Below are 25,597 nucleotides of genomic sequence, written 5' to 3' on the forward strand. Positions count from 1 at the left end.
AATGCCATGATACAGAAAGTCATGTTTATAATGCAGCACTAAAAAAATTGCAGTGAAATGGGGGGCCTTTCCATGTGGAAAGTTAGTTGGACTTGAACAAGGAAGCTTCTTGCTGTCATGTGGAGATACTTACAATTGTCTGCATTAATATTTAGTATATACAGAAAATAGAAATAAAAAGATATTGATTGACACTGCAGAGTAGGAAAACTAAAGTGTGTTATCATGCTGACTATGCCCCTTGTGATATCATAGACAACCCCCTTTCTTATCCAAGTAGACACTGAGTAAGATGTTTCTTTTTGAGTGAGGATGGGGATGGATAGGATCAGGAATGAGTCCATCAGAGGGACAAGTTAAATGCTTTGGAGATAAAGTCAGACTGAAATGGTTTTGGACATGAGGATGGAGAGTGAAGACCTGAGTGCTGAGGTTGGAATTGCCAGGCAAGGGAACTTAAGGAGGATCAGGGAGGAGACGAATGGATGGACTGAACACAGAAAGAAAATGATGATACATTTTGGAATATAATTTAGATACATTTATATCATCGGTTCCTCATTAAACCTCTGTGACTCACCACAACATTATTTAACTCAATACAAGTATTTAATTAATCCTGTTGGCCTCAATACCTGCAACCCCTGACATCATCAGAGAAAAAAAAGCACATCCTTTTTTTTCTCTCGCTTTAGATGATTTGGAGAAGAAAGTGCGCACATACTGCCCTTAAATAATTCCATTTATACGTTGTTTTTTTTTTTGTATTTTATCTATGGGTGACGTTGAGGCTAGTCCTAATGTCGCCCAGACTGTTAGCTTAGCTTAAACACCTCACTCCAGTTGAAGCGGCTAGCCCGCCCCTCAGATAAGAGCAACATCTACTAAAAGGCTACTAAAAGTACAAAACTGATATCATATTTAATGGTTGTATCTCAGTTCCAAAGACCGAGAATAAAATCTAAACTTTTGCTGATTTTAGGGAATTAAAGTGGTTGCCATTTCGCAACGACGACGAGACTACTTCCTGGAGTCTTCACTGTTGCTTAGCAACAACACCTCACCCAAGGAACTGCTAAATTCATTTAGAGACTTTGGAGCACATTTCGAATGCAAAAATGTTCCCTTTCTAAACATTAAAACATATTTAGCTCGCATTTTTCGGAGAGAATAGAGCGATTTAATGTGTTTATGCTAATGTAAGATCACCACTTGCGTTGCTAAGACGCTACCTTTCGATATCCGACTGTTTTATTGAGCGTTTAACTATATCGTATTTTGTAAAATGTTTAATTCTGTTGGATTTTTTGTAAGCTCTCCCTCTTTCCCACAGCATCCAGCATCCACCGGCTCGGTCCGCCCGTGAACGCGCAGGCTCGATCGCCGGGGGGGCGTCGGGTTTGGGGGCGGATCCAACGCCGTACTGCTGCAGCTGTCCATGGTCGTGCGGTGGGAGCCAGAGAGCGTCCGGCTACGTGCGAGATGCAGCCATAGTCACGTTTCGCTGTCCTAAATTACAAACCCACCTGGAATCGCTAGTTTTTGCATTGCAACAGAGTCAACTGAAAGGTGAGCCTATTCTTTCGTTTCCATTTGTGACATTTCCTCCACACCCTGGCCCTTGTCCTTGAAAATGACTGATCCTCATCCCTGCCTCGCATCGAGAACAGGCCGGGAAGCAAACCAACATGGATGCTGTGCGCTACAGCAGAGCTGCTGCTGCCGCCGCTGATGCTTGAACAGATTATGCTCCCGAGCTCGTTTCTCCCAGAGTCTAATCCTCCCGATTGACATCTGAATTTGCAGCTGGATGCGATTCGCAACAAAGCAGGGGGAATTTGACCGACGCTGTCGAGATTTTTGGTTTAAACACTGACCAGTGGCTGTTCATTTGGCACCCATTTGCAAGCACCTTTTTCTCTTAGACACTTCTCATTTTTAGTTGTAGCATCACTTCGATCTTCCTTGCAGCAATGCCTCCTTACAGCATGCTTGGTAGTATGTCACTGCTTCCGGCAGTGGTTCTGCCAGCATGTCATAGTTCCACCATCACCTCTGAATGCAACTGGGCATTTGGGGCTATCGTTTCCCTCAAAATCAGTAAAAGGGTGAGTGTTGTAAAATGTAATATATCTAGGACTACCCCTTATGTGTCTGACTTTTTTTTTCAACTACACCACAGTCTCGCAAAATCTAGTGTTGCATGTGCAGGACATTGTGGAAGGAGGACCGGACCTGCTGTTCCCCGCAGTCGGGACCATTCAATCACAGGCCTGCCTTTAGCTGAGACAGGGGGTGTAAATCACAAGTTTCCTTACAGTGCAATCCTACATTAAATGATCCAGCGATTTTCAATACATCAAGAGTTGCAGCAATGCAATTAAATTCTATTTGAGGTGTTGCAATCTGGTGTGAAATGACAGAGTAAAGTTCATGCGGTCTGAAGCATCTACAACACCATGCAAACCAAATGCAATTTACCATCACTTGAAAAAAGATAATATTACAAGCGGTAAACATGTTATCAGGACAAATATAATAATTTGGAGTTCTGTGCGACAAACTGGGAAAATTCTTCTATCACGATCCAGGTCATTAAATTCTCAATGATGACGTGTATCAAGATATCCAACATACTGTGAAAGTTGTATGAAAGAAAAGGCTTGAGCCGTATATGGCAAAATACCTGTTTGCCCGCAAATGCAAGACTTGTATCCCATCCACAGTGTAAAGACTGATGTGCCCCCCGTTGAGGTGCAAGGTCTTCACCTGGTTCTGGTTGGGCTGCTCAGTCTTGTTGTGTCTTGTGTCACTCAGTGTTACAGAGTTGGCTTTCGTTATTTGATTGAGGTAGCTTTTAGTGGCAAATGTAATGTAAAGCAGGGGTGTTATATATTGTTGCGTTTGCAGATTGCTACCATGCACCAATATATAGCCAAATAATTGCTAATATTTGTTTTCTCAACTCCCATTGGTCAATAGCTGATGGTTATCTGTTGGGAAGAACATACATATATATTGTGTTAAAATTCTTTTTGAGATTGTTTGATCTGCATCTCAGAATTTGGCCTAAACGATTTGGTTAGTATGATTCAGTTAGTGATTTTAATGGCCCACGAGGGGAATGTAGATGACAGCGAAAAACAAACTGAAGAAAGTAAAAAAAAGGTAACATTTCACTTGCTTAGTCAAGTTGCATTTCTTGTCAAGCAACACTGAATTTCACAAGCATTTTTCATTTTGTTTTGAGGGGATTAAAGAATTGAAATGTCAGATGTTAGTTCCCTTAGTTTTGAAAGCTGAATGTGTTTGATTTTTTTTTTTTGAATACTCAGGAGGTGTGTGGAGCTTTCCACAAAGATTCTTTTTTCTTCAATACTATTCAAACAACATAAACAATTATTTTCATCATGGATAGTGGTGCTCTTGTTTGGTATTTGGCTGGTACATCAGTTGGTGTCAATTTATCATCCATAGTTCATCCCAATACAATAATGAAGCATTTATTTCTTGTTGTCTTCAGTGCTATTTATAAGTTAGATGTATTACAGTGGGGTGATTAGAACTGATACAAAGAGTAAATACGGTAATCAACCAGTTATCTTCTCTTAATTATGCATATGTAAAACAATACCTGTTATAATTCCTGCTTTTACTCTGAAAACCCCATTGCTGCCCTAAACAATTTGTCACTGCATGATTAATAAAACTAAGTTAAAGTTATACATTATTCTTATGTGATGAATTTAAAATTTTACGAATTCATTTGTCAAATTTATATTTGAGTTTATTGTAGCGATTATAAATTCAACAGATCACAACTTTGCAATTTTCAAGTCCTATTGGATGCAGCCCCTGGATTGTATCAACCACTCATCTACCACTACAGACCGTGTGATGTGATGTTTTTTTCCTCAAAATAATAATCAGTTTAATTTTGTAATCAAACCCATAATCAAGTCTTGAGTTTTCATTTGTGCAGATTAGATGTCTGCCTTCTGAAAAATGCAAATGTATTATATCTTTAACTCAAGAGAAATAACAGAGGAAAATCTGTTTCTGACAGTCGTGTCTCTCGTCGTTTAAGACAATCAATAGACTTTGTCATGAGCAGTAAATGGTGAAAGTATCATGTCAAGAGAAAATAAGTTTCCCATAAAACTGCCAGTGAAGAGGATTAAGTTGAGTAATGGAGCCATGGTTTGGAGCAAGAGATGCAGCTATAGACTTTTCCCATGGGTAATTGTGTGTTTTCCCTTCCTTGTTTTTAGCTCCTGGCATTGGCATCTCAAACAAAAAAATTGTGGATGGGTAAATAGCAATACAGTCAAGACAGAAAAAGAAAGGGGAAAAAAAAATTCCGGGTGAATGGTCGATTTAATGATTTAGGTGTGGTTTCCTATGTTAGTCAGACGGCAGACACACAGGCTGAAGCCGTGCATTTAGTTGTGTGATTTTGTTTCCAGCCTGTGGACGTGAGGCACCATGGCTGAGCAGCAGAGGCAGCGCTCTCTGTCCACCGCTGGGGAGTCTCTCTACCACGTGTTGGGAGTTGATAAGATGGCCACAAACGATGACATCAAGAGATCTTACCGGTGAGGTGACCCTCTGTGATGCAGCGCACCTCACGTGATTGCAAGTGTGATCTTTACTCAGATCGTCATTTTCCTCCACACAGGAAACTGGCCCTGAAGTTCCACCCTGACAAAAATCCCGACAACCCAGAAGCAGCAGATAAGTTCAAGGAAATAAACAACGCTCACGCGATTCTGAACGATCCCACGAAGCGTAATATTTACGACAAATATGGCTCTCTTGGACTGTATGTGGCTGAGCAATTCGGGGAGGAGAATGTTAACACTTACTTTGTCTTGTCCAGCTGGTGGGCAAAGGTAAGCCTGGAATAGCTCTGGATCCTTCTTTTTTTTTTCTACTCATCCACACTGCCAGTGCTCTGATTTCTGCTTCCTTCTTGTCTTTCAGGCGCTGTTTGTATTTTGCGGCCTGGCCACTGGATGCTACTTCTGTTGCTGCCTGTGCTGCTGCTGTAACTGCTGCTGTGGAAGATGTAAACCTCGGCCTCGGGAGGGCCAGGACCAGGACTTTTATGTCTCCCCTGAGGACTTGGAGGCTCAGCTGCAGTCTGATGAGAGAGGTGAGAATTAACCACCTGTTAGCAATCACTTTTTTTTCTTAATGGACTAGTTGTTAACTCTTTCCCCATCTCTGGTGATGTATTCTGGTATTTTAGACATGACTGTTCCACACCAATGACATCACAAGTACATGATAATAGATAATAGATACCATTATTTTTTTTGAAAAGTGACAGTTAGGCAAACCATATCAGTGCCCAGAGGCAGAGTGGTGAGGTCTCTATCTATTGTGAAGTACATTTTCAGTTTGTGAAATTAGAAAACATGATTGGAAAAGAAACCAGAACTGATTGATGGGGTAACTAATTGAAGGTGGTAACAGATATGAATGGGCTGCTGAAGTCAATGCAGTTCTCCTTGAATTACTCGAATGAACAAAAGACAAACTCTATTATTTTGTCTTAATATAATCTGCGTGCCGGTGTGTTTGTATTAGCGCCCCCTACGATTGAACCAACTCTGTAATTCTGAATTAAAGGAGACTTTAATTCAGACTTGACCTTTTTTCAGACTTTCTCATTGTTGCAATCTAAATTATTTAGGGGATGCCGTTAAGAATATCTATTGTGACTAAAATTGGTGTGTTGTAAAGGATATTTCTGAAAAATGATGCAGAGGAAGCGTTAACGGTGCTCAGATACTGACCGTTCTCTCTGTGAAACAGAGGCCGGTGGTGAGCCTATAATGCTGCAACCATCAGCAACAGAGACGACCCAGCTAACATCAGACGGTCACCACTCCTACCACACCGACACCGGCTTCAACTAAAATGCCGCTCCGACAATCCTCGCCTGCGGTCCTGCCTGCTTCCCTGCTCCACCTCCGCGAGATGAAAGACAGAGGCACTCCCATCTTTCCGCTTCAGAGAGAAAGCCATGTGGCGGAGAGGGACTAGTAAGCATGGCCCATGAAAGGAACTACTGAAGTCCCATCCCTCACTCTCCCTACCCGATTGATCCACTACTGATTTTCCCAGTACGAGAAGAAAAGAGAAACAAATAGTTTCCTTTTCCTTTTGTATCTCTTGGCCTTCTACCACACAGGTCCCCAGCCCCACTTCCCCTGCCCATATTTTGCATCTTTGTGTAGCATGCACTGTTTATAAAACATGGTCTCCGAATTTCCTTTTGCAACATTTTTACTTTGCAAAGATTCACAATGTAGTTATGTGCAATATGTTCAAACGAGTGAAGTGCGTAGGGTATGTGATGTTTAGAAAGGAGAGCCATGGCTCAGGGAGGTGCAGCTTTGCTGGTGGTCGTCGTCATCATACATTCAACCGCAGAGTTGTCACACACAAACATAGCTGTCACTCTTCATTTGTTTTTGTTGAAAAAAAATGCCACCTGCATTCAGCTTTATTTCTTGTCCGTCCTTGTAGGATATATTTTGACCACTTCCCCTGTCACAGAGCAGGTTTTCTTGATGATTACTTTCAAGGTAGCTTTAATGATGCTTCTTAATTTCTTAAACTGAATGGTTTCTTCGCGCCCAAGTGGATTGGTCACAGTTTTAACGATTTATTTTCACACATACCTGACAGTTGTTTTTGTTTCATTTTGTCATTTTTCGGTAACATGCCATTAATGAACGAACGGCTTAAAAAGTGATGCCTAACAGCTGCCCCAGTATTATTGTCCTTTTCGTTTGGTTGTTAATACCATAAAGATAACACCATTTATATTTGACTTTTTTTTTTAAATATTACATTTTTTTTTCCTTCCTTTTTGATCTTGTGCTGTATGAGGCTAAGGAGCACCAAATAGATCAGAGCTGACTGTTAGATAAAGCAACAGATCCCCACGAGTGGCTGTGACATGACGAGTTTTAAGATGGGCTGTACAGAATAGAGGCTAATATGAAAAAGAACGAGTCGCACTGGCCAGTGCTGTAGGTTCCTAGTGAAATAAAGCTGACTGCAGAATATTCATATTGGAATATAAAAGCAGTGTTGAATTACATTTTCATCATGTTTTTTTAGTCCTTGTGTTATAAGTCCTGATGCCTATGACATTTTGTCCAATGCTGTGTTTGTTTCTCATTGTTGACTTGTTTGAATCCATGTAGGGTAAGAAGTAAGAAGCTTGTATTGCATATCATCTGTGAGCCACAGGCAGCTCCAAGGAGTTTAACTTTTCATACTGAATTTGCGTACATTGCCACACATTTGCAAAATTGCATTGAGTTGTCACAAACATCTTTATCACGTTGTCAGTTTCATAACTGTTAATAATGTGTTTTAATGGTTTACAACTGGTGAGCTCCTATTGGCCACCCTCTGCTATTAACGGTATGGATGTCGACCTCTGTGGCCCTTGTATGACGTTTCCTGTAATCCTTGATGAAACATAGATGTACCTGTCATGGCTTTTTCATTCAGATTCTGAAAATGCTACTGTACATGTTCTAAGTTGAATGCACTGTGTGTTTAAAAAAAGAAAAAAACCTAATGGATCAACAATCAGGAAATAACTCCTTAAAAAGACAACATACTATATAGTCTAAATATAGTGAAATGGTTATATGATGCATTACTTTGGAGTTTTATTTATTTCATACTTTATCATGTTTGAAATGATGATTGGATATAATTTTAAATGGTATGGTGTTGTAATGTAACCATTGAAAAATGTGCAAGAGGAGGTCTATCGGTGAAAGTGGCTTGTACATACACTTGGTCCATATAAAGTATAAACCTTAACGTTTATGTTGTAGCATGGTAATTGTGTGTCTGGAAGAAAACAAGTGGATCATTGATCTGATTTGTTGTTGAATAAATGTTCCTGAACATTTTTGACTTACTAAGTTATTTCATATTTCAATGCATCCTGTTTTTGTGCAGACTGAAACATTTATTAATTTAATTAAGGCTTATTCAGAGAGGTTTAGGACCAAACATGAATCATTTTGTTTGAAAAGAAACAAGAATCCTGAGTACATAAATTCTTACTTGAAACAAGTTTGAAAAAAAATAATTTGCATGTGAATGTGATTGCTATGACAAGTAATTAATGTCGTAATGTAGCTCAATAGTTACTCAAATAGTGAACGTGAAATTGGGGTATTAAAATATAGGTGAGGGGTAGCCTTGTGCCTTTTTGTACTCTGATTCCACAGCTTTACTTTTAACTCCCTCACTGCACGGACTGTCGCAACTAAGATGTTTACAAGCTATCTTTTTAGATTGATACATTGTAACAAAACCCTATCTTTAATTTGACAGAAACAAATTTATTTTGAAGTCACAGAGCATGCTAATTACATGCTGCTGAAAATACTTTGATTGATAATTTCATGCTGTTGTATCTGTGCCTCCATCACTGCAAACACAAATTCATGTTCTAAACTTGCTGTATTTAATAATTAATTACAAATAATTCAGTGTAAAAGAAATACATTTGACACTTGTAAAATCAAACAAACATGCATTTTTGTAACAAACAAAATAAAAACTGCTGAAAAACAAGCACCAAGTGTGAGAAAAAAATGTCACACATAACGTATGTAGTTATTTAAATAACATCATTTGGATTAATTAAATATTGATTATAAGAAAGAACCATATATTGGTATGGAAAAATAAAGAAACACAAGGATAGCACAAAATAATATGGTATAAATGATAGAATCTAGTTTTGTCTTCAGTGACAGATTCTTCTGAGCTTTAAGGTGTGAAAATAGTTTAGCAAATCAAACATGCCTAATATTCAATTGTCTTTCAAGATATATGTGATTTGATATACCACCTCTTTTTTTGTAGCTTTCACAGAGCCAGGACCAAATGAGCGAATGTGGTGAATGAACCAATAAGCAAAACTGGAAATTGCCAACTTTTCGGTTACCAGACAAGGAGCTAACATAGTTTCAGTCATGCTTTACCAGCAGATGGAGACAGCCCACCTGAGATGTTCTCCTGTCGAAGGAGGGAGCAGAGAGGATGGTGCTGCATATGGAGCAGATTTGGACACAAGTAACAACATGATTGCTTGATAAGTGACTGTAATGTGATTACTGCGTTAAGAACAGTAGTATGTTACATCACCAGGTTTACATCCAACATCCATTATTTACCACTTTTAATCCACCACTATCTTAAGTCCATCCACTACTTTCTTTTATACACAACTGCATGTCCAAATACATTTTTTTTTCAAAATGAACAAAATAAAAACACTGAATATAAGGATATGGAAAAAAATTAACATATGTATAAGTCAAACTTCTAGATTATAACATGTCTCCTTGTTTACCATGAGGTCACCTGGACGCTCTCACATTTCCGGACCACAACAGGACTTGTCCCCTTGTGACGTCACAAACCTATAGTTCCTGTATTTCCTGAAACAATTAAACCCAGACCACTCACCGAGACATTTGAAAAGACGACGTACTTTTAGAAAATATTTTGAACCAGATGCAGACATAAGTGTGTGTGTGTGTGTCCTGTGTCCCCCACCCCCCCCATTCCCTCCCCTCCTGTGTGTAATAAATAGCCGCGGCGGCGGTTGCCCTGCCTCCTGCTAGTTTTGTTGTTTAGCTGATTGGATGGAAGCAGTTGGCAGAAACTAGCCTCGTCAAAACAGCCCGAGGTCGGTGGAAGAAGCAGCAATGAGCCGACAAAGTAAGGCCACCGTGTTCAGTGCAAAATTTTGTTGGGTTACTATCGGCTCGTAACATTTTTTTATGTTTTTGCTTGTTATTTTTACAGTGGGGTTCATTCCTTGGTAGAGCTAACGTTAGCTCCGTGTTCAACAGGTTAGCCGTTAGCCTGCTACTCGTAACTTGGATACGCGGGGAGCTTCAGCACTTAGGACAGCTCCAACGGCCTTTCTACTTCATAAAATGATATTCAACCACGGGAAAATATTTCTGGTGTTTATATTTGTTTTTGTCGGCATTTTTACTTTTTCCTTGTTTGCAAGTGGTAGAAAATACAGAAACTCAATATGTACTCAACAAGTGTGCTTTACAAACATGAATATGTCTATTCATGTGTAACAAGAGAATTGTTCTAGTATCTTAAGCTTTTCAAATTTGCTTTGAAATCAAAAATTATTGAGGACAGGTTTATACTTTTTAATTCCCAAAAGGTGGTTTGGACTTGTGATAATGCCCAGTGTTATGGATAACATGCAGGGTCACTTCTGATGTATGTTCAGATTGAGATTTGTGTGAAATGTAAGAGTGATACGTTTGTTACATACTTACACACTTATCAAATATAAGGTTATTTTAATACAGTCCACCAAAATATTAGTAATAATCATATATTTATAAGTGTTGGTAATTATTGAACAGGTTTTGGTGGAACATCTTCGCCAATGAGTTTCTCCTCCAGTACAGCAGGAAATGGGTGCTCCCCAACAGATCTAACAGAGGAGGACAAAGAAAATCTGCAGCTTGAACTGGCAAAGGTGAGGGATCTGTTTTGGCTGCTCATCACAATTTTGAGAAAGAAGTATTGAGAAACAAACTGTCTCCCCACTAAGTCAGTTGTTGTGTGTTTTAGACAGAGGATGAAATCCAGACTTTGCGGCAGGTGGTTTTGGCCAAAGAAAAATATGCAGCTGACATCAGGAGACAGTTGGGTATGAGCCCTCTCAGTAATATCAAACAGAACCTGTCTAGAGGCTGGCAAGAAGTCCAAACCTCAGCCCCGTAAGTGTACTTGCAGATTTTAGCTGTCTTTTTTGCTTGCATTTCTAATGTGGCATTTATCAGGTTACTAAGTTTACCACCTTGCAGTTCCACGTTTGGTTAAAACTGCATTTTGCCCTGCATCGTCTTAGTTTAACATAGTTACATAACCCTGCAAAGCACGCTCATGGATAATGACTGTTGTGCTCTGTATCTTAAGCAGGAGTAATGATCTGTTAACCCGGTGAATGCCCTCCTGTTTTTCAGGTATCTCACAGCCTCTGCCACTTTGGACGACATCAGCCACTCAAATGTGTAAGAGCTGCCCTATGATTTCTCATTATCTCCTCGACATAAGTTTGCAAATAAAAATAGGCATAAAATTGGTACGGGGGTTTCCCGGCGTTATCCCTGGTGCTCGCATGTCAACAGTCTTTTCTAAGCAACAAGTGATGGGATTTTGTCGGTCAAATAGGATCGGTGCCCTGTTAATAGCCTTACAGCCTGATTTAGTACAAGTAGCAGCAGTATTAATAGAGAGAGAGGGGTGGGTGGGGTGTGTGTGTAGGAGGGGGCTGTCCCAGATGGTCTTTGGCTACTGACGCAAATGTGCCCGTTACGTTTCCATTGTTGTTTGTCTTACATTTGTGCTCAATGCATCTTAAGGGTCTGTGTATAAGTGCTCAGAAGCTGCCACTCCCCTAAAGTCTGCTGAAGTCGCTGTTTTACTGAAATTGTAATGAATTTTAGACTTGACTGGACATTTAAATAAAGTTTGAATTTGGCCTTTTGTTATTTTACTAGCATTTGTTATTTTTAAATTAGCATGAAAGGGAGATATTTGAAATGTAGCAATCTTCATTATTTTTTCTTTGAAAATGATAGTTAGGATGTAAAATTGATCTGACCATCCTACATTGCGAAGCACTTTGGAATTTCAATATCATTCCAGATAACTACAAATAGAATTATTTTAAAGTGATGATAGTGATGATCCCAACAGTGGGTCCTGACATTAATTAGATTAGATGCACTTTAATGAGCCCATGGGAAATTGTTCAGTATAATAATGATAATATACTAATATACTCATATGTAAGATCATTTTACACCTGATGTATCATTTTATGTGTTGGCCAAGAAAATACAATTAAAATACTGATAAAGGTTGTTTCAAACTATTCAATTCCATATTGAAATGACATATTACACAATTAAGATGATGCTCAATTTTCAATTAGGCGATACTTGGTCGTGCATTTTAGAAGACAAAATGATCAGTTGTTTTTAATGATAATTTCATAAAATCAATGAAAATATCCCCACATTTTGTACACAGAGCCTCTTTTATACTTCTATTGTTTTTGAAATAACATATGGAAAATAAATAGCCTGAAATCCTTATCACGTACAAATATTTGGTTTTATCTCTGTAAAAACAATGGAAACTTCAGATAAAATTGGTATGTGATTGTTTGGCCCTAGGGAGAGACTTGGACCTGAGTCACGGGTCCATCATGTTTTCCTCGACATTTCTCAGTTCACATTCTGACTTCTGCTAAATCCCTGTGTCTGTAGATACATGAGGACCCGGGAAAATCTCTCTCATGCAGGTCACGTGACGTCTTCTGCACTGTCCAACATGGGCATGGCTATCACCAGGAGACTGGCAGAGATGAGGTACTCTCAGAATTAGCTCAGCTTTTCCCACCAAATGTTTCAATCCAAAGACAATTTGCTCATTTTCTGGTTCACCAGTTCTGGTTTTACAGCTCAGAATGACACCTCCATTTTGATTTAGGTGACAGGTGTCACCTCAGGAACTTCTTGCTCTTCAAAATAACACCAGAGCTCTACTTGTGTGTAAATACAGGACTGTGAACAAGCTGTCATCTAGACGCCTGGTAGGAAAAGCTGATTTTGGCAAACTCACCCGGGCAGATGGACATGATGGAGCCCAGAGTCACAACAAGTCCGTTAAATACTTTGAAATCCCAATCCAGGTTACGGCCTCTGAGCAAGAGTCTTAACAGAAGAAAAACAAAACATATCAGTATCACGTATAAATAATCGGCAATTGCTTTTACCAAAATGATGGGTTGATGAATACAGGTAGAATTTACATAAATCACCACTGAAATAAGCAAAATATCACAAATGAAATTGTCCAGATAATAAGCATAAAATTGCTTAAAAATCTGTGAGGGCTTGAAGAAAAGGAAGAGCAAGAAAAAATTAGCTGGAAAATGTGCAAGGAATTACTTAGAGATCACAAAAGCAGGATGGGAAATTAAACAAGTCTTTTGATTTATATTCAGTAGATTTTGTAAATGGTTCCATGACTGATCTTCTATAACATCAATACCGATATGTAATATTGAAAATCACAAAATTCTCAAATTTCCATGTTTCTCAACCCAGTGCCTATCCTGAAATCCTGTTCCCACCTTTGCCTCGGTGCAGAATATTCCATCTTTCCTTCTTTGTGCTTTTTACATACAACTGCATTGTTTTGATCAGTGCAGAAAAATAATGTGTATGTGCGTAATCATTTTGCCCAGTCCTACAGCTCTTGTTACCAAGGCATCTTTTGATGACTTAAATTTACAAACTCTGAATGAACTTGGTCTTTTTGTACATTCACAACATATCTTTAAATTCAAGAATGGACAAAAAGGATGCTATTTAAATCAAGGCTGCATACAATTGTAAAGGAAGACAGAGTTTGACTTGCTGAATGCTATCAAGGAGTCCTATAGTTACAAAATATAACATCGCAATTTCTGTTCTGCGAAAATCTTCAAATGTTTAATTAGTTTTATGTTTTTATTTTTCAATATGGTCTACCGTTACCTTTAGGAAAAACTGTCACTGTTCCATAAAGGTTTTGCCTAAATCTGATTTTAAAAGCCCCGAATAAACCTCCCACTGTATTTTCCATGAAGTATCCTGAGCTACATTTCATAGGCAGTGGAAACTTGGCATATTTAATGCTCGGTTACACAAGATGCGATAGGCTCAATAGTCAGTGGGAATTGGCTCGCGCTGTAACTTTGTCTTGTGTCCACATGCTTAATATACAAATATACAAAAACACATTTACTGGCCCAATAGGCTTGAAATTGCTGTAAGATGTCTGAGCTGTGGGGTATTTTGCACACAGTGAGAATCCTTCTAAGTACGAGGGGGCTCCTCGTGTTCCCGTTCAGCCAGTAAGCACCATAATCCAATCACACTGGTACATCTGGACATCAGCAGCAGCGGATAAGTCTCTTGTTGTCTTCCATGTGGAGACATTTATTTGTGTGACTTTATTTGTGTCTGTTTTATCTTCCCACCGCAAAACCCGCAGAGCTCTGCCTCTTCCAAGCCCTCCACGGTAAGCTTTTTCAGTGCCGGGTGTAATCTACCTCAATGTTGTGAAGTGTCCAGAGTGTTACAGTGTTACTGAGAACACTGAAACTCGTACTGCTCACACTGCTCATCTGTTTCACGTGACTGCAGTGAATTAATCTTATCACCTCCACTGTGTGCTTAAAACTTGACTCTACTGTATCAAAACCACTCCAGGACTCTACAGTGCTGGGGAGAGGGAGCACAACGAAAACGTCTTCAGCCTAATGTGTCTATAAGGTTCTTATTCATCCAGGTCATGGATCATTTTTGTCGAAATCTTTTCATAGCAACTGAAAAAAATTCAAGTCCAGTTGCCAAAAATTCAGCTCAGTTTGTTTGCTATTGCATAAAATCAAAAGCCGTTTGCAACGTGCACATCGATTGTCTGAGTCTGTTCTTTCAGTCTGTTTTAATTCTATGCATGTCTATGAGAAACTTCAGGCATTAAAAAAACAGCACATAGTGTTTAAATATTCATCCAACAATATCTCATCGTACCAGACGCAGGGCACAGATGGTTTATTTTATATGCTGAAATTATGAAAACAATCAATGTGTTTCAATTACCCTTTTGTTTAAAGTAGAAAAACTGGTTTGACTGTGTTATTATTGTATTTTCATTATTCATATTTCATTAAAAAATGAATACATTTACTGTTAAAAACAAATGAGAAGCAGTAGCTCCATTAGTCTCTCTGGCAACCTATGAGTTCAAATACCTGCAGTTTAAAACTAACTCCACCCATGCAAGGCAATGGGTGGATTATTGCAAAGCATCGGGAAACTAATATCTTTTTTGTTGCTATATCAATTTTGCTACACTTGTATGGCTGATTCAATGCTCATATCTGCTTCATCCTCTCCTCTTTACACCACAGTCCCCTCAGTCACACCATGGGTGTGCCATCTATGAGGTAACACTGTTTCTGTTTGTTATTTAGGGATGCATAACATCTGCAGGCTGCAGTCTGCTCGGTGCAGTTACCGCAGCCCTTCTAAAATATAATTTCCCACGGTTATTCCTCCCCAGACACTCGTCCACGTTCAAGACTTTCGAGGACATGGTTGGCAACGTGAAGGCAAGTTTTTATGAGTGCGGCAGGTAAACGGCGCTGTGAGACCATGGACGCTGATCACTTTCCTTGAATATGGCAGGAGAAGGTGACAGGCAGCGTGGGGAGTAACGGAGAAACCTCTGGGTTTGAGAGAAGATCAGCGCACCACAGGACATGAGGAGACCCTTCAGCTTCCCATAAATACTTTTTTTTCATACCTCACAAAGTTCAAGAAAGATTTCTTTTGGTCCCTTGTCTGTGAATTTTTGCTGTTGTCCATGGCTCTTGTATGTACTAAATCCGGCTAGCTGCAGTATTACATTTGTAACATGAAAGCATTTTGAATGGGACTATAAAAATAGTCTTTAATGCACAAAATAACCGTATAATGCACTACTGTCATTTTGATATGTGAGTTTCGAAGGCCCATCTGGACAATTCATTGACATTAATTGTGACATGTACAAATTACAGTAAGACTAAGTATTTTTGTACTTTAACTTTTTCAATTAAAGTCAATTGAATGGTGATGTGTCTTTGCCTCCTTTGACACACATTATTAGTGAACTGAATTGATGGTTTCGAGGGAGTTTCTTTTCAGGATGCTGCTTGCCAGAGGTGGCCTTTGGGTGGCGCTATAGAAGCTTGGTACAAATGAATGAACGAACAGGTTTCTTACTGTTCTTAAGGAAGTGGAAATGTCATGTTGAACAACCAGAAATTCCCTGAAGAAATAAATGTCTTTAAAAAAAGGGGGCTTTACAAAGAAAAGACCATTCGAGTTCAGCCCTAGAGTGAAACGCAATAAAGGATAAGGTACGAGAAAGAATCCGGTAGTTCAAATGATTTAACTACTGCTGTGAAAAAACATTTTTTTCATAAAGAGCCAAAAAAAAAAAAAAAAAAAAAAAAGACAATTTCACCTAAGCTGGAGATAAATTAAAAAGTCAGTTCCCTGACCGGGAATCGAACCCGGGCCACTGCGATGAAAGCGCCGAATTCTGACCACTAGACCACCAGGGACAGCTGTCACTCACCTGTCAATCACAATTAAAATATTTTAATTTAAACAGTCTAAACCCGGGATATCTGCCTGTATAAATATTTTTGCGTGTGTGTGTTTAACCTCACACACACATAAACACGTCAACCGCTTTGACACCTGTGGAAATTCTCAGCCCGGCGGTTGTTTTGGCAGCGGCGCAGGTCGGAGTGATGATCCCCAGAAGCCTCCGCCGCCCTCGGGTTAAATAAAGTCCTTCTAAATCCCTCCTCATGTCATCGAGTTCCCGCTCCAGATGAGCCGAGCGGCACGTTCTGGACATTCGAGCCGCCCCGCAACGCCCCGCCCCGCAACGCACAAAGCTCACCCTTTAAAAGCCGCTGCTCCTCAACGGTTGAAGCAGAGACATCAGCAGCGGTTTGACCGCAGGAACCCAGAAAACACACCCCTCTCCCCCAGCAACAACAACAACAACAAATGGGCCGAAGGAACCACTAGTACCTCCTCGAAGATCCAGCGCATCGGTGCAGGCAGAACATCCAACTCCACAGGTACTTCCACATCCTCCAGAAACACAAAGTTACTGCAGATACTCTTGCATGTTTGCAAGTTGTGTAGATGTTTTTGTCCTTCAGCTGAGTGGATCCTTTACTTGGCTGCTTCTTGAGGCCATCTGCTCCTCAGCCCAGGGTTTAAGCCTTTGGATGTTTATTCCTGTAAAATGGTCGAATGCAAATATACAATATATAATGTGTTAGATCCTTTTTTTTTCAATATTCAAATCAGGAAAAAAAAATCTTTTCAGTCTCAGGAGTCTGGAATTTATTTAATCACGGTTGCATTTAATCAGTTACATGTCTATTTATGTTTATAGTTTGCAACTAAGGCGAGAATGTAAACTTCTAAAAAGCAAGTGCGTTAAAATGATCCCATTATATTTGTTTAAGAATGAGTCATTTTGAAATGTTCATATCATAGGCAGGCATTTTCTCATTTCTTAATCCGTAATTTGCAATAATTCCTTCCTGATCGAAACCTGCCCCTGTGAAAAGGTGAGATGAAGAAATGCCTGTCTCTAGGCAGAGCTGCTGCAAAGTTGATAAATCTCCTTGGCTCTAAAACCATATCAGGAAATGGACTTTGAATTTGTTCAATTGGATCCCAGTATTGGGGGGGGGGGGGGGGGCAGCTCCTGCACGGCGGCGTGCAAACTGTACACGTGGGCTCTGGCACCAGAACGCAGCTGTTATTTGAGTTGTAGGGGGGGGGAGAAAAGTCTCCGAAGCAGGTGCTCCCAGCGAGGCCTGCAGACGGCACAAACACACGCTTTAGTTCCTTCATCCACGGTCATAAAGAGGAAATTAAGGAAGAAAATGTGATTACTTTCTACCAGACCCCCTACCAACACTTTTCCTCTCCCTCTTTCCCCACTCAGCTCGACATTTTCCATCTTCTGAGCGCTTTTGCCCCGTCTAAAGTCGGACAAAATGGCAGCAATTCCATCAAGTGGGTCCCTCATCGCCACCCATGACTACTATAGAAGTGAGTCGGAGCCCAAAGTGAATTTTCCTGCTTTCATTTCACAGCAGAAAGAAAATAGGACTTTTAAAAGCCGTGATTGTGCGCTTCACTTATCCTTTTTTTTTTTTGTCCCAAGGGCGCATCGGGTCCACCTCCAGCAGCAGCTCCTGCGGCAGCGCCGAGTACGGGGAGGCCATCCCGCACCATCCAGGTAGCATTTACACCGAGCTTTGGCGAAAATCAAAAAGAATCCCGCGCCTAAACTTCTAAATGTCATCTCCAGGACTTCCGAGGCAGGACTCCGGCCACTGGTGGACCTCCTTTTTCTTTGCAAAGCAGAACCAGCCCGGCGTGCAGAACGGCTCTGAAAATCAAAAGTGAGCTTCCAGTCCAGTGTAAAACCTTTCGCGCTCAAGCGAGACACCGAACCCCAAGTTGCTCCAGATGATCCAAATCGATGCTTTCGTGATTTGGACGCTTTCTATCTTTCTTCTGCTGCAGAAACAGAACCTACACAGTGACCAACGGTCAGGTGACCTGCATCGCCAGGGAGATGGTCCTGAAGAGGCAACTCAGTGAAAGCAGCGAAAATGGGAAGTTTGAGGCGTCGACGGCCCCGCCGGCTTCCTCGTGAGCCCGCCACCTCCCCCGAACCCCTTCTCGCACCTCCCCACGCCATCAACTTGCCGTCCCTGGAGATGGAGATGATGATGGCGTCGGTTCATTTTGTGTGTGTCCTAGTTTGCTTTTCTTCAAATGTATAGTTTCTTTTTATTATGACCAAATCAAGCACACAAGTATGTATAAAGTTTTTCATCTTATTTGTTGCATCAAACTGTTTTAATAATGATTAATAAAAGAATTTACTTGAAACTCCTCGTATCCCTGGCAGTTTTTGTTCTAAATTTTTTTTTTTTTGGGTAGCCATTTCTCTTTTGCTTTCAATGTTTGCGGATTCCGGTTCCAAATTACGTCGTGCGTTTTTTTGGACAATCGCACCTTTTGCAAGTCGCTCCTATTCTTTTCACGACTCCCGCAGAGGCAGAGCAGCTGTTTCATAACTTTTCTAATGGGATCTGTGCAGCCCTGCTTATCGAACTCAACCTAAGCCGTTTAGCCTTGACGTGATTAACAGTGATTCATTCGATTGATATCAGCGCTTACATAAAAAGCCTCACCTTGGCCTCGGATGTAGGTCATTGGCGCCCGGAGCCGGGACTCTCCAGGGGTCGCTGAGCGAAGTACCTCCGCAGGCTTTGGCCGCCTGGAGGTGAACAAGGTTGAGCATGACGAAGGGCGATCAACTCCAAGTCCAACGCCCTGAGTCGGATACTTGCCTCCATGTTGGAAACCTATTTGGAACCAGATCATTGGCCGATGGTATGTTACAGAGTTTTTCCATTAACGCAACAACTCCTACCATGGAACAAAGCGGGCCGGAAGCCGGTGATGTCGGTCCAGGTGCGTCTAACTGCTGCACAACCAGCCTCTGGAGACAAACAAAAAGATTTAATTCACTTTCAAGAGCTTCATCCATTTTAACTTTCAAACGTATACACAGTTTAGCTACCCGGAGCCTCTTTCCAGGCATCTCCAAAGATAGCACAGTAACAGAGTAGAGGTGACCGGTAGCTGTAGAGTGCTACATCGTAAACCTACATTTGGGGACAGTTTGCTTTCTCAGTCCTGGGTTGTCAACTCTGGAACACATTTCCAACTGAAAGTGAATCAAATACAGGTTTAACCCTCATATTATGTTAAGGGTCAATTTGACCCATTTCATCCATTGACCCAATGGGTCAAATTGACCCTTAACATAATATGAGGGTTAAAACTGTTCAGACCAGGTGTGTCAGACTTGTGGCCCGCAGGCCCACTGCAGCCCTCGGAACAATATTTTGTGGCCCCCTGCCTGAAATCAAGTCTTTGTGTTAGTGCGGCCCGCGTGGTCTTTCTCACATGCATCTGGGGGTTATATACAATAGGTTTTGAAAAACAACGGGCAAGGAAAAAAATTAAAAAAGTAACTTTGCAATTAATTTCTTTGCTTCAAATTTTGAAAATAAAATGTTTTTTTTTGATGAAAAAAGCGTCCAGTGACATTATTAAAATGATCTTTTCTTTTCTTATCTCTATAAAAACCACAAAAATGACAGCAAAAAAAAAAAGAAAAACATGCAAAATTAAAAACATTGATTTAATAACCAGAATAGCCACCATTAGCCTTGTAAACATCATACTTCCTCTTATACATGGTACCAATCAATTTTCTAATAAATTCTGGTGGCAAATTTTCCCACAGTGACAAGATTTTCTCTTTTAACTCAACAATATTTTAGGGTGTAATTTCATCAATTCCGTTTTAATATTCATTTTTAATATCAATTCGTCATGCATTTTCCAGGGGAACAGTTTATTGCATTTTTTTTTATTTTTTTTTACTGTTTATACAATTTTCCACTATTATTTATTATTGTTATGTTTCTCTTGCAACAATTTCCTTCAGGATGAATAAAGTTGTAAACTTATTCTTATTCTTATATGAAGATTTTTATAATTTACCTGTTTACCTTATTTACACTAAAACAAAGGTAAAATTTGGACTTAGTGTTACTTCTAGGTAATGATTTTACTGGTCCGACCCCCTTGACATCAAATGAGGCCGTATGTGGCCCCCGGACCAAAATGAGTTTGACACCCCTGGTTTAGAACAACAGTCTGGCGTTGGCTAAAAAAGAATCAATGTACACGCCAACCCTTGGATAAAGGTCACGTTGGACTTGTAGGGTACTGGGTGGACTTTTAGTGCAGTTTTTGAGGTACTGTGGGTAATTTGAAGTACTCTGTAGAGTACTTTCAGTGTGCTAGGCTAGGCTCTAGTTTAGCTGCCGTAGGCTTACACTACTTTGGGATATCCAACATTGCACTTCTCCCACTCTTCTTCCTACCCTGTCTGCCCTCACTTTCCTTCGTCGGTGCACGATGGTCACCTCGTATCTTCTCCTGAGTCCGTTGGCTCTCATTGGTGACGTGGCTCGAATTACCGCAGCGGTCCTGCCAGGTGTCCGCGGTTACTATTTCTGTTATGAATATTAGAGCTATTATTGTATCAAGTCAGATATTACTATATAACTGTCAGCGCTATTGTTATTATTAGCATGAGATCATTTGTGCCCGTTCCTCCCGACACCTCGTATCCTCATCTGACTCCATCAAACTCGTTGTTTCTATCGTTGCTTCCTTTTCTCCCTCTCTGTTTCAACGCTGACCGGTCGAGGCAGAAGGCCGCCCACATTGACTTCAGATTGGTCCAAGGTTCACGGGCTTTAGGGAATGTTGGGTTTCTGTAAATCATTTTAAACAGCAATGGTTCGGACCTGCTCTACATGGAAAGTGTCATCAGTCAACAACGTTGGGATTTCACACCATATAAATAAAATCTGCCGACTTGAGATGAGGATCAATTCAACTCTACTGCGTTTTCTTAAATTTTCCTACGTGTCCCTGGCATTCACGCCAACCAGCGACGAGCTATAAACATGCTAGAAAGGACATCAGACACATTTGTTTAGCTGAAACCTAGTAACTATAATACAATTAAGATTCAATTGTATTATAGTACAATTAAAAGCCACTTTTGCGAGTGACTTGCAAAAGTACCCATACCCCTTGAATTTTTCAACATTTTGTCCCGTTATGTCCACAAACACAAATAAATCTTATCGTAATTTGAATGCGAAAGACCAGCGCAACGTGGCATACAATTGTGAAGTAAAAAGAATGATATACATGATCCTTTTTCGACAAATAAAAAAAGTGCTGAATAAATACTTTGTGGAACCGCCTTTGGTGCAATGACAGCAGCAAGTCTTTTGGGGTTTGTCACGACCAGTTTTGCGAGTCTCCAGACTGACATTTTTCCCCATTCTGTAAATAAAATTATGTTCTATTTGCACTGTGACTGATTTCGGGGGCGATGGACACTCGGTCTGTAAACATGGCCCGGGGAGCTTTATATAAGCCTTTTTTTTTTTTTTTTTTCAGCGTGCAGGAAGAGATAGTGTGTGTGTAAGCACCAACAACCAGCTCCTGCTGTGAGAAGTTGTCCTGCTTGTTTTGCAGGGTTGCAATTTTCAGGTTCAGGGGTGGGTGGGGGCGCAAATAACTGCATCTGTTTCCTGGGTTGCCTTTTCTTTGAAAAGAGCTACATTGGGAATATTTTGCAATGCTTAGCAAAGTCTCGGTGGAGCTCGGCTGCTTTTCGGTCCCAATGTGACGGCGGATATGTTAGTTCCGTGCGCGGGGCGCGTACCTTCCCGGGATACCAGGACAAAATTTTCGCCTAATAAACATCCAAACATATGATACATGCTGCTTTTTTGGAGACCGTGAACAACTCCAGGCATCTGTGATCTTTCCCACCTGCCCCCGCGAAGCCTCTCTGTGACCAGCCAGGAATCAGAGAGGCCTATGAGCTAAATGTGTCCTCTTGATTCCCGGCCAAGGGGACTCTCACTGGTGCGAGGTCACGGCGGAACCCGCCTTTGTGGTTTTCACCCGGGTTTATGAAACATGATGACGGAAAAAAAAAATCCGCATAGTATTCTTAAAAACATGGCAGTCGACAGGCAGAGCAAAATAAAAAGCATTTTTGCAGGAAATAATAAATAGGATTTTTTTTTTTTTTAATATGATTTGATATGACAAAATATTCCATACCTAAGGGGAACACAAAGAGTGAGGCGTCAATCAATGGGCCTCTCGTGTCTTCACACACACACATACATAAAAATACAAAGGGTTTTAAATGGAAAGTGTGTATTTCTCAATGCCAGCAGAATAATTTATCTAGGCTCATTAGATGATTTTTTTCTTACAGGATTTATGCTACAGGGACAACAGCACACTTTAATTGCCCCCCTACGCACACTCATACACACACACACACACACACACACACACACACAGTGGGACTTTTCCTGTAATTTTTTTCTTTACACCAACTGGAGCATTGTGTATATCTATATATATAGATATATATATATAGAGAGAGAGCAGCATGGATATCTTTCATTCAAGAGGGAGTGCTATATATATATATATATATATATATATATATATATATATGCATAGGACTGTCTCAGAAAATTAGAATATTGTGATAAAGTTCTTTATCTTCTGTAATGCAATTACAAAAACAAAAATGTCATACATTCTGGATTCATTACAAATCAACTTTTTCAATTGCATTACAGAAGATAAAGGACTTTATCACAATCTTCTAATTTTCTGAGACAGTCCTGTACATATAGCACTCCATCTTGATATATTTGGTGACACAAGGTACCCATTTAGGATCTGTAACTCATTTTTTGGGCCTATTTTCTGCCTTCCATTTGCCCCTGGTGAGACTGAGAGAGGTTTTTGTATTTCCAGGTAAAATGTTGCCCTTTTTGCTTTGGCATGCCGACCGCACGGCGCACCTGTTGAGCAGTAAAGCAAAGGCGGATTTGTATCCTTCAGCGTATCGCCCGTCACCACATGGAAGTGACATTCAGTTTAAAAGGGGTCACGTTCAGCAGTATTTTATGTGATGAGACCCTCAGCGATGTGAAGGTTAGGCGGGGAGGCATCGGCCCCTGGCCAACAATGGGCTCAAAGATAAATAAGGAATCTGGGGCAAAGGCCTGTGACTCTCTGCCTGCCAGGAAGAAAAAAAAACCCTCTGCTTTCCCTTCTTCACAACAAACACATTTAAAAGTGAGCAGGCAAAAGGAGGAAAAGTCATGCTCGGTCTTTTACAGCTCCGTAGCGAGAATAAGACTGCGCGCATCATCGTTTGCACGTTTTGCACGTTGAAAAAAAACGTTTTCAGGTGAAAGTTCACACTGGTCAAGGTCCCCCACTCACCCCCCCCAGACCCCCGGTGTCTATTTACATCAGTGTTTTAAGCATCTGCATGAGCATAGGACGTGTGGGGTGTGTGGCTGCTCTCGTGTCCTTCCACGTGCCTCGCACATGCAGCGGCAATACAGGATGTTGCAAGAGCCACGGACGTACAGGAAAACAAACTGCAGGATGATCAGATACGACAAATATAATCCAATATATTGTTAGCTTTTCCGTGTGGTTCGGTGTTATTATTTTGCGGTCATAGCGACCGGATCAGTCAGTATGAAAACATTTTTTAAAATGAATCCGCTTAGAGAAAGTTAACTTGATCAACATTAAAATGACGCACACAGGCGAACATATCCACCATGGTGAATAAACAATGTGAACAGTTCTTGCATGAACAAAACTTTTGCTCATTCCAACTGCAGAAGAACAGAAAACACGAGTTTCCAACCCTCGACTGTTGTGACGATCATCTTTCTGGCAGCCAAACTTTGCCACACTAAACCACTGGGGTCACTTTCAGACTGCTATGACAAACTAAAAATAAATATAGATATATATATATATATGTATATTTTGGGGCACGGAGACCAAGAGTCACGAGGTTTGGGATTTGTGACGATCTACATTCTGTCAAATAATATGACGGCAAAGCAGGGGATTCCGACAGATTGAATGGTTGAATGTGTCTACATGACCTGCAGATCAGGGAGTGAATTTCCTTTTGGCATAGTTGCTGTAAAACTTGTGAATGAGAGTTATATGTCACTATATGTGGCTCCTGTCTCAAAGATATGTCATGTATAGATAATGAATGAGTTATTAAAGGGATAGCGGCTTTGGATGAAATGAGTGGATGAAATTTCCCTGCAACTGCTGTGTCACTGAATCCAAAACAACTCCAAACAGCGAAAAAGGATTTATCAACAATTTTGAGTTTAATGTTAATGGCTCTTAAACATTTGTCCAAAAACATATTTGTGGGAAATCTGTTCTAAAGAAAAAAGGAATTATATGTCATGCTTCATCCAGGGTGGGTTTTTCCATTGCCGCTCTTTAGGATTATTATTATTATGAGTATTCTAACACTTGGTACGTGTCGGGTTAGTCAAATATTATAATCCGTGTCGTATAATATGTGGACTGAGATACTAATGTGTTTCCATTCTGGACACTTTTGGGATTTGAACCTTCGACTCTTCGCCACCCCGTGTGACTCTGCTGACCTCTGCTGGCAGGACGTTAACGGGGGAAGAGAAAGCAGGAAGCGTGTGTGACTTTGATAGCTCATCGCACTATTTTATTCAATTACTGACATCTCAGGAGAAGAGGAGAGCCTTTCAACTCTGCTGTTGGTAAACCACTGTTGTTGTTTTTCTCTTTTTTTTTTTCCCAATAGCGTTGATGCAACACTGAAAAAAAGCGCTATTTTCCAAACAAACACAGGTCCCTCATTAGTGATATGTAAAGAGGCAGAAAGAATCTCACCTGGACAGTTTTGCATGAAACATACAAATGAAACAGGTTCAACCTTTTCTTTTGTCTTTTTGTAGTTTCACATATATAATAATAATAATAAATATCCATACTTATAAACACTCCAAAAAAAAAAAAAAAAGAAACAGAAAAAAGGAAAATCAAATTATTAAGTCACAGGTACTGGAAAAAAGTTCCACTTTTAAATCACAATGATAAATGTACAAAACAATAGACATCTCATATAAATGCTAATGGTTCTTGTAAGAGATTTCTGTCTCATTTCAGAAGAAATCTACGGATAAAAACTAAACTTGGAGATTCAGTATTTCCTGAGGTTTATGGGTTCCCCTTAGAAGGCCAGGAGAGGGGAATGGCTTTTTATGTCACCAAGGAGATATTACAGCAGGTCAAAGTGTACCTTTCAGGGTACCAGCCGGGTTCGGACAACCAGT

At 40.3% G+C, this 25,597-nt stretch overlaps 3 protein-coding genes and 1 non-coding gene across 5 annotated transcripts; 3 read left to right on the plus strand and 1 right to left on the minus strand.

The window, feature by feature from the left end:
* The first annotated feature begins 1,373 nt into the window (after positions 1–1,373).
* On the plus strand, positions 1,374–7,946 carry dnajc5aa (DnaJ (Hsp40) homolog, subfamily C, member 5aa). The gene is made up of 5 exons (XM_086158880.1): positions 1,374–1,569; positions 4,467–4,595; positions 4,679–4,892; positions 4,984–5,155; positions 5,821–7,946. The coding sequence occupies exons 2-5, from the start codon at positions 4,486–4,488 to the stop codon at positions 5,922–5,924; spliced, it is 600 nt and encodes a 199-aa protein (XP_086015006.1). The 5' UTR covers positions 1,374–1,569; positions 4,467–4,485; the 3' UTR covers positions 5,925–7,946.
* A 1,719-nt stretch (positions 7,947–9,665) lies between these two features.
* On the plus strand, positions 9,666–15,758 carry LOC147227034 (tumor protein D54-like). Of its 2 annotated transcripts, none has more exons than XM_086159372.1 (9): positions 9,666–9,777; positions 10,455–10,570; positions 10,666–10,814; positions 11,061–11,108; positions 12,372–12,473; positions 14,146–14,172; positions 15,068–15,103; positions 15,220–15,268; positions 15,345–15,756. In XM_086159372.1, the coding sequence occupies exons 1-9, from the start codon at positions 9,765–9,767 to the stop codon at positions 15,420–15,422; spliced, it is 618 nt and encodes a 205-aa protein (XP_086015498.1). In that variant the 5' UTR covers positions 9,666–9,764; the 3' UTR covers positions 15,423–15,756. The 2 variants fall into 2 exon arrangements, with proteins under 2 accessions (XP_086015498.1, XP_086015499.1); XM_086159373.1 differs by having other exon boundaries at positions 9,680–9,777; positions 10,500–10,570; positions 15,345–15,758.
* A 437-nt stretch (positions 15,759–16,195) lies between these two features.
* Positions 16,196–16,267, minus strand: trnae-uuc (transfer RNA glutamic acid (anticodon UUC)). Its single transcript has one exon. It is a non-coding gene; the product is annotated as a tRNA-Glu (tRNA).
* A 367-nt stretch (positions 16,268–16,634) lies between these two features.
* On the plus strand, positions 16,635–18,641 carry ppdpfa (pancreatic progenitor cell differentiation and proliferation factor a). Its single transcript, XM_086159468.1, has 5 exons — positions 16,635–16,798; positions 17,683–17,789; positions 17,905–17,979; positions 18,052–18,145; positions 18,270–18,641. Exons 2-5 carry the CDS (start codon positions 17,735–17,737, stop codon positions 18,400–18,402), a joined length of 357 nt encoding a protein of 118 aa, XP_086015594.1. The 5' UTR covers positions 16,635–16,798; positions 17,683–17,734; the 3' UTR covers positions 18,403–18,641.
* The last annotated feature ends 6,956 nt before the right edge of the window (positions 18,642–25,597 follow it).

The sequence above is a fragment of the Fistularia commersonii genome, chromosome 14, assembly GCF_037954325.1.
Source record: "Fistularia commersonii isolate RoL2024-O1a breed Wild chromosome 14, RoL_Fcom_v1.0, whole genome shotgun sequence".
Classification (NCBI taxonomy): domain Eukaryota; kingdom Metazoa; phylum Chordata; class Actinopteri; order Syngnathiformes; family Fistulariidae; genus Fistularia; species Fistularia commersonii.

Bases quoted from the DNA above. Each gene is read 5' to 3' on its own strand.
- ppdpfa (XM_086159468.1), top strand. From the start codon at position 17,735: ATGGCAGCAATTCCATCAAGTGGGTCCCTCATCGCCACCCATGACTAC. The intron at 17,790-17,904 runs GTGAGTCGGAGC...TTTTGTCCCAAG, and splicing joins CACCCATGACTACTATAGAA to GGCGCATCGGGTCCACCTCC. The intron at 17,980-18,051 runs GTAGCATTTACA...TGTCATCTCCAG, and splicing joins GGCCATCCCGCACCATCCAG to GACTTCCGAGGCAGGACTCC.
- dnajc5aa (XM_086158880.1), top strand. From the start codon at position 4,486: ATGGCTGAGCAGCAGAGGCAGCGCTCTCTGTCCACCGCTGGGGAGTCT. The intron at 4,893-4,983 runs GTAAGCCTGGAA...CTTGTCTTTCAG, and splicing joins TGTCCAGCTGGTGGGCAAAG to GCGCTGTTTGTATTTTGCGG. The intron at 5,156-5,820 runs GTGAGAATTAAC...TCTGTGAAACAG, and splicing joins GCTGCAGTCTGATGAGAGAG to AGGCCGGTGGTGAGCCTATA.
- LOC147227034 (XM_086159372.1), top strand. The intron at 11,109-12,371 runs GTAAGAGCTGCC...CTGTGTCTGTAG, and splicing joins GACATCAGCCACTCAAATGT to ATACATGAGGACCCGGGAAA. The intron at 15,269-15,344 runs GCAAGTTTTTAT...TGAATATGGCAG, and splicing joins ACATGGTTGGCAACGTGAAG to GAGAAGGTGACAGGCAGCGT.